General features: G+C 38.9%; 1 protein-coding gene and 1 pseudogene across 2 annotated transcripts; one reads left to right on the forward strand and one right to left on the reverse strand.

The window, feature by feature from the left end:
- The first annotated feature begins 509 nt into the window (after nucleotides 1-509).
- LOC122003091 lies at nucleotides 510-1,158 on the forward strand (annotated as a pseudogene).
- Nucleotides 1,159-4,793: 3,635 nt separating this feature from the next.
- LOC122001319 lies at nucleotides 4,794-7,739 on the reverse strand. 2 transcript variants are annotated; one of them, XM_042556001.1, is made up of 9 exons: nucleotides 7,509-7,739; nucleotides 7,351-7,417; nucleotides 6,776-7,186; nucleotides 6,287-6,690; nucleotides 6,094-6,193; nucleotides 5,958-6,017; nucleotides 5,797-5,883; nucleotides 5,481-5,609; nucleotides 4,794-5,273 (listed from the first exon to the last, which is right to left on the reverse strand). In XM_042556001.1, the coding sequence occupies exons 2-9, from the start codon at nucleotides 7,396-7,398 to the stop codon at nucleotides 4,989-4,991; spliced, it is 1,524 nt and encodes a 507-aa protein (XP_042411935.1). In that variant the 5' UTR covers nucleotides 7,399-7,417; nucleotides 7,509-7,739; the 3' UTR covers nucleotides 4,794-4,988. The 2 variants fall into 2 exon arrangements, with proteins under 2 accessions (XP_042411935.1, XP_042411936.1); XM_042556002.1 differs by having other exon boundaries at nucleotides 7,351-7,738.
- Nucleotides 7,740-8,042: the final 303 nt, after the last annotated feature.

The raw sequence follows: 8,042 nt of genomic DNA on the forward strand, positions 1-8,042 counted from the left end.
CTCCATTACTGGTTTGTAAGTGATGCAAACAAGCTTGCGCGTTGGCTCTGAGTGCCTTCCTCCATAACGGATGAGCTTGTTTGTGGATCACTAGAACAGACTTCCATTTTTGGATGACTATAGGAAATTAATTAAGAGCGTGTGATCTTCCCCAACGGAAGGGGCATAATCTTATTAATGGACTTAGTGTCAAGTAATGGTATACACTTAGACACATCTAATAGTATCCTCCCCAACGGAGTCACTATTATTATTTGTGTGACCAAATAATACCAACTATTAATTTTATTTGTCAAAAAGTTAGGTTGACAAGATAATAAAATTAATGGGTTAAAACCCTCCTTTTACAAATGTTGAATTTGTATACGTCCACACTAACGTGGCATACAAAATTCACGGTGTTATGAGGTGTTGGTTAATTTAAAATAGTATTGTTTGAGGAATCAATATTATTCTAAATTTAGAGTTCTGACCAAAAGTTATTTGTGATTCTTAGGATGACTTTCAACCCACTGTCCATCATACTTCAACAAAATAGACTTACTGGACCTAATTACATAGATTGGAAAAGGAACCTGGACATTGTTCTGACTGCTGAAAGCTATAAATTTGTACTGACTGAACCTTGTCCTGATGCACCCACTGGTGAATCTACCCAAGAGGAGATTGAATATCATAAGAAATGGGTAAAGGCAGATGAGATGGCGCGGTGTTACATTTTGGCTTCAATGTCAAATGTATTGCAACATCAGCATCAAGATTTACCAACAGCTTATGATATTATGAACAATCTCAAGGAACTCTTTGGTTATCAGATAGGGCTTCTAGACAAGAAGCTATGAGAAAGATAATGACAGCCACCATGCAAGAGGGTACTCCTGTAAGGGATCATATCCTAAAGATGATGGCTTATCTGAACGAGATACAGATCCTTGGAGGAGAAATTGATGGGAAACCCAGATCGATATGATCCTCCAAACGCTACCTAGAAGTTTTGAGCAGTTCCGCCTGAACTATAATATGAATAAAAGGATTTATTCATTAGGGGAACTACTGACAGAACTTCAAGCAGCAGAAGGATTATTTCGTCACAATTCTCAAATTCACTTTGCTGAAAATGGTTCTACTTCTAAACCGAAAGGAAAGAAGAAGAAGAAACAAGCTGGCTCAGCAAAGAAAGTGAATAAATCTCAGAGTACGGGATTTAAAGCTGGAGTGAAGAAGCCGAAGGGCAAGTGCAAGCAGACAGGACATTGGAAGGCGGACTGTCCTCGTAGGAACCAAAACAAAGGTATATCTCATGCTCTGGTTGTTGAAACATGTTTAGCGGTGTTATCTACCAGCACCTGGTGTGTAGATACGGGAGCCACTGATCATGTCTGCAATTCCTTGCAGGGGTTCCAGGAAACCCGACGACTATCTGAAGGGGAGATTACCGTCTACATGGGCAATGCTACTAAGGTGGCAGCTGTTGCAGTGGGAGACGTCTACTTATCTTTTAGTAGAAATAGAAATTTGATTTTAAGAAATTGTCTTTATGTACCCAGTTTTAGAAAGAATTTAATTTCAGTTTCTAAACTGTTTTTAGATGGATATTCAGTTTCTTTCAGTAACAATGTAGTTATTAAAAGAAATAAAGTGATTATCTGTTCTGGTGCATTAGTTGGCAATTTGTATACTTTAAATCCAATTTCTTCCACAAAGCAAAATATGGAAATTTATAACTCATCTTCTAACTCTAATAAGAGAAAAGAACCTTCGGAAATGAACCAAGCATATCTTTGGCATCTAAGGCTTGGTCATATTAACTTAAGAAGGATTCAGAGGCTTATAGCCGATGGACTTTTGGGTTCATTAGAGTTGAAAAATTTTCCAACTTGTGAATCCTGCTTGGAAGGTAAAATGACCAAGAGGCCATTCAAGGCCAAGGGGTATAGAGCCAAAGAAGTGTTAGAGTTGGTTCACTCTGATTTGTGTGGTCCTATGTCTGTCCAGGCAAGAGGAGGTTTTGAATATTTTGTCTCTTTCATAGACGATTATTCAAGATATGGATACATTTACCTAATGCGCCGCAAGTCCGAGTGCTTTGATAAGTTCAAAGAATACAAGGCTGATGTGGAGAAACGATTAGGTAAAAGTATCAAGACACTACGATCTGATCGTGGTGGCGAATACCTCTTAGGAGAGTTTAGGAATTACTTATCAGAGGTCGGGATTCAATCCCAATTGTCTGCACCTGGAACACCCCAACAGAATGGTGTAGCAGAACGAAGGAATAGGACTCTTATGGAGATGGTTAGATCGATGATGAGTTATTCAGAATTACCAAATTCGTTTTGGGGATATGCTCTGGAAACAGCAGTATACGTTTTGAACTTAGTACCTTCTAAATCAGTTTCTTCTACTCCCATAGAATTGTGGAATGGGCGAAACCCCAGTCTAAGACATATTCGGATTTGGGGTAGTCCATCACATGTGCTGAAACCAGATGCTGATAAGTTAGAATCCCGTACAGAAGTTCGCGTGTTTGTAGGATATCCCAAAGGAACGAAAGGTGGTTTATTTTATAGTCCTAAAGACCAGAAGGTCATTGTTAGCACCAATGCCCAATTTTTAGAAGAGGACTATATAATGGATCACAAGCCCAAGAGCAAAGTTGTTTTAGAAGAACTTAGAGAGGACATGTCAACTTCAGTACCAACAGGACAAGATGAAGTACCACAAGAGACTGCAACACGTGTCACACATGATACACAACCACCGATAGTGCCTCGTCGTAGTGGGAGGGTTGTAAGGCGACTAGAAAGATTCAAGTTTTTGGGAGAGTCTTCAGACTTGATCTCGGGTAAACATGAACCTGATCCCCGAACATAGGATGAAGCACACCAAGATATAGATGCAGTATCTTGGCAAAAGGCAATGAATTCTGAAATAGAGTCTATGTACTCTAATAAGGTCTGGAAGCTTGTAGAACCACCTTATGGTATAAAAGTCGTTGGATGCAAGTGGATCTACAAAAGGAAAAGAGGGACAGACGGAAAGGTAGAAACCTTCAAAGCAAGGCTTGTTGCGAAAGGGTATACTCAGAAAGAGGGAATCGATTATGAGGAAACCTTTTCACCGGTAGCCATGCTTAAGTCTATCCGGATACTCTTATCCATTACCGCTCATATGGATTATGAGATTTGGCAAATGGATGTCAAGACAGCTTTCCTTAATGGAAGTCTTGAAGAAAACATCCATATGAAGCAACCAGAAGGGTTCATTGAAAAAGGCAAAGGACATCTAGTGTGCAAGCTCAATCGGTCCATTTATGGACTGAAGCAAGCTTCAAGATCTTGGAACATCCGGTTTAATGAAGTAATCCAGTCATATGGATTTATTCAGTGTCCGGATGAGTCTTGTGTATACAAGAAGTGTAATGGAAATGTGGTGGTATTTCTTGTACTATACGTAGATGATATTTTGTTAATTGGCAACAATGTCAAGGTATTATCAGACGTAAGGGTATGGTTGTCCAAACAATTTGATATGAAGGACTTAGGAGAGTGTGCACACATTCTTGGGATCAAAGTGATAAGGGATCGCAAGAAAAGAATGTTGTGTCTGTCCCAAGCTTCATATATAGATACAATCCTTGCTCGTTTTAGCATGCAGGATTCCAAGAAAGGTTTCTTACCTTTTAGACATGGAGTAGCTCTGTCTAAAGAGATGTCTCCAAAGACGTCGAAAGAGATAGAAGACATGAAAGCAGTTCCTTATGCTTCGGCTGTAGGAAGCCTAATGTATGCAATGCTATGTACGAGACCTGATATCTGTTTTACCGTGGGCATGGTCAGCAGATATCAGAGTAACCCTGGACAAGGACATTGGACTGCGGTAAAGCATATATTAAAGTACCTCAGAAGGACTAGAGATTATATGCTAGTTTACCAAGCAGACGATCTGCTCCCTGTGGGTTACACAGATTCAGATTTCCAATCAGATAGGGATAACAGTAAGTCTACATCAGGCTATGTATTTACTTTAGGAGGTGGAGCCATTTCATGGAGGAGTGTTAAGCAGAAATGCGTTTCGGACTCAACCATGGAAGCTGAATATGTAGCAGCCTCTGAGGCAGCTAAAGAAGCAGTATGGCTCAGGAACTTTCTAATTTCTGCACCAAAGAGAGAAAATTAGAAAGGAGCGCTGACAAAGAAGATGACACGGTGCTAGAAGAGAAGTCAACGGAGATAGAAAGATATTAAATTTATAAAAATTTATGGAGGATAAGATGGGGATTAATGAAATTATATAAGGACATTTTAGAAAAAAAATTATTAAAATAAGATTTTTTTTTAAAGTAGAGTCTCCCTTACTTTTTTTAAAAGCAGCTTATAAGCTCCAAAATAATTTATTTTGACTATTTATAAGCTATTTGAAAAAAAAAATTATCAAATAAATTTAAAGAACTTATAAGTTCCCAAACTGTACCCTCTTAAAGTCAAAGTGAAATAATCTAAAACTTTAAACTTAAAAGATAGTGCAGTACACTTAAGAGAGAGATTAAAATACTTAACCTTAAGTCTAAATAATCAACTAACCTAAAGCATAAAGCTCCTCTATCGATTCATAATTTATTGTATGAAATTAAATTAAAGTGATACCATATAACCAAACGAACATTGAGTCATTAATTTGCAAAAAATTGAGCTAGTTCAGTCCCAAACAAAAGATTAAGTTAAACCCCAACTAAACCATATTAGGCCATTCTAATGCTTATATCAAGGCTAATTAGGTCGACAAATCCACAATTAGGTAAACCCTTTACTTCTAGCTAGGGGCAAGAGATTTCTATACCAAATTTCTACAAGCTCAATTGAATGTTCTCAAAGATGGACAACTCCAGCTCTTACCTTCTTACAATTAATAAAAAATGTCAAGAATTAAAGAGCAAAATAAAGAAGAAAGAACAAATCAAACTCTTCAAACCCATCCACCAGCAATTCCTACCATGCAACTTCTCTTGACAGAAGGTATCTGAAGTTGAAGTTATATGGCTGCCATTCAAAAACTTTGCTGGATGATCTGGATTTCGGAAAATTCCCGGAGAGATGATGATGAACCATGTCGACCAAAGCTTGTGTGCTTAGTGCCATCTCCTTGGCATACAAATCCACAATCTTTGGAACAATGATCTTCTCTTCCTTGCAAATCCTGGCAGTTGCTTGAATATACTCTTCTTTTGCAGCTTCCAATTGTTGAAACACTCTCTTGGGGCTATATACTCGGACCTAAAGAGAAGGATCACGTATCAAGAGGGTTTTGAATTCAAATCGCAGAATGACAGAGCTAATTTGCAAAGTCTCAGTGAACTCTTGCTATTACTTAATATCAGCAATTAGTCAAAAATTAACATGGAAAATGCAAGAGGATGTCCAAGTTCACCATCAGTAATTTCTACAATGAAAACCAATATTGATGGGGTGTGGAATGTTTACTGGAGGATCGGAGTAACTGCCAGAACACAGTGCGAAATGAAGAAGAGGCTCTTGTTGTTCGATGGCATATCCGTGCCAACGATCTCCAACCTTGTTTTTGAATCTTGAGTGGAACAGTGATTGAAGCCCCTGAAATCATAGAAGGGTAACTTGTGAGATTATTGGAGTACATATCAAAATTGTGGTCAAGAAAGTTGTTACTCTTCATATTTTAAACAAGATTAGATGTTCAGTACTGTAATTCAAAAGTATGCAATGCCATAGCTTTGTTCCAAGTGACAAAAGTAAGGGGAAAAAAGAAAACTATGTGGCATACTTGTCGAGGACAATGTGTGCGGCAACAAAGAATGGAACCTCGTATGATGGCTGCATTCACTACACAAGTACCAATTGCGCAACTCGCCTAGAGAAAACAAGAACAAGATGAATGCTTAACATCAACGAGTCGAAATTACTTAGCTAATACGACCATGGTACCTTGACAAGAAGGGAAGCCTTACTCCTGTTATCTTGTGGAATTCCACATTCTACATATGCCTTTATAGAGAACATGAACATGTGAGGAAAGTATATCGTACAACTATTTCGTAAGTGGACCGAGGTTTATGCTTACATGCATCACCAAGGCATTGTGTATATTAACCCAAAAGGCTAGCTTCTCCTCATGCTTCATCTTCATTGGATCTACCATTTTTAGTCGGCCAAGAACTGACCTGAAAATGACAATAATTTCAATGGCAAACTACAATATTCAAGACTAGTGTTCTAGTTTGTGGTGTATCGGTGCTGAATTCAAGTGAACTAACTTATAATTCTGTAGCATGTCTTCAACACCCCTCAGTCTCCATGGATCCCTACTAATTGAAGGCACCTCCACAATGCAAGAATCAGTATGTGCTCCACTGAGTTCTGTGAGTCCCTTGGCTTGGAAAGCATTGATCAACCAGGAATCGAAGGCCTGGTGCTTATGGATCGGACTATTTTTCTGTTGTATCGGAGAAAGAACACTGACCGATGAAGGCAAGGAAACAGGAGATGATGGTGGACCATGACAAACCATAGGAGGATCAGCAAGTTTGCAGAGCATGACACTCATGCATCTCACCATTTGTTCTGAAAGCCTATTCGGTGTCTCCGGGACATGATCATCAATATTGGCACCAAGATATTCTGCTAAGCTTATCGCCCTTGAAGCATGATTCTTCTCTTCCTGAACAAACAAAACAGGGAAGTAAAAAAATTTGAAACCCAAAATAGTGTTATCTGCTGAAGAACAAAGATTGACATCTTTTTGCCTTGTGAAACGATAGCAGTGGCGAATGGCATGAGTAAGCAGCTGTTGCCAAACTTTCATTGGAAGATGACATCCATGCCGAACAAGTTGCCCTTTGTGAGAACAACGCGCTGCTGCATTGATCATCATCTTGAGGTACTAGTTTTATAGTTGAATTCTGATTCATCGTTTCACGAAAAGATAGATGCTTTGTGCCTTCTTTCCTTGATGATGCCCTTAGTGTTGAGTCATGTTGAATCACCTTGGAGTCAGAATTCCGCACACTCGAGCTAGACAAAGTGAGCACTTGGTGATCGAAAGCCCTTCGATAAAGTGATAACAGATACTGCTCCAGATACATAACCTCTAATTCCAATAAGGCAATCTCCCTAACCAACTCCTCAGTGTCTGGTTCTGCTATACTCATGATGTCCTAGTTAAAATAAAAACTCTAGTTAAGGTAGATCTGAAGTGGAAAAGTTACATCTCCTACTTGAAGCAGAATTATCACAAACAGATTATGAACCAAGAACTATAGAAGAACTGAACAGAAACACTATTAAAATCAAAATTCCAAGAAAAAACTAAGTAAAATACCTGCGAAGAACTAACTGATCTGGCTGTGGAACCAAACTGAAGCTCCATGTTTGTCTTGTCAGAATCACTGTAATAAGGGAACACAAGGAGATAAATATGTACCAGTGAACAGTGGATTAACTCAAGGAGAGACGATGAGAGTGTTTGAGAATCTGAACTTGAGTGACTTGACTTCCCTCAGTCTTCATCGCCATGCAATGCTGCAGGCAAACACTGCGATTGCCACCTAAAGCTTTTCTGGCTTTGGATGTAAAGGGAAAGATGGTACTAGACTGACAGGACCACTGAGCAAACTCATCTGACGCAGGAGTGAAAATTGTGGGATTAAGAAACCTGGTCCGTGGATTTAATTGCCAGAGAGTGTGAAGATCAGGATGAGAGAAGGTAGGACAGAGAACAAATAGGAAAAGCCACATATCAGTCAGTAACTGACAACAGTCTAATGGCATAATGTGTTACTTCTTCTTGCACTGTTCTTGAGATCTGAAGAGAATCATGGACCTTTGAACCAGCATTCAAAAGGAATCGATGAGGAGAAACACTTTATGATGTTTTTTTTTTTTGTGAGATTGAACCACCAAATTGGTGTCAAAAGAAAAACTAAATGTATGATTCCTTTTAAGTAGCTTGATATGGCCAATTGCCTAGTCGAATTGATTGGCAAGTTCATTGGAGCAAGGTTGTGTAGTGCT

This window comes from Zingiber officinale, chromosome 7A (assembly GCF_018446385.1).
Source record: "Zingiber officinale cultivar Zhangliang chromosome 7A, Zo_v1.1, whole genome shotgun sequence".
NCBI lineage: Eukaryota > Viridiplantae > Streptophyta > Magnoliopsida > Zingiberales > Zingiberaceae > Zingiber > Zingiber officinale.

Bases quoted from the DNA above. Each gene is read 5' to 3' on its own strand.
- LOC122001319 (XM_042556001.1), bottom strand. From the start codon at position 7,398: ATGGAGCTTCAGTTTGGTTCCACAGCCAGATCAGTTAGTTCTTCGCAG. The intron at 5,610-5,796 runs GTATGCCACATA...CTATGATTTCAG, and splicing joins GCACACATTGTCCTCGACAA to GGGCTTCAATCACTGTTCCA. The intron at 5,274-5,480 runs GTAAACATTCCA...CCTTCTCTTTAG, and splicing joins GCAGTTACTCCGATCCTCCA to GTCCGAGTATATAGCCCCAA.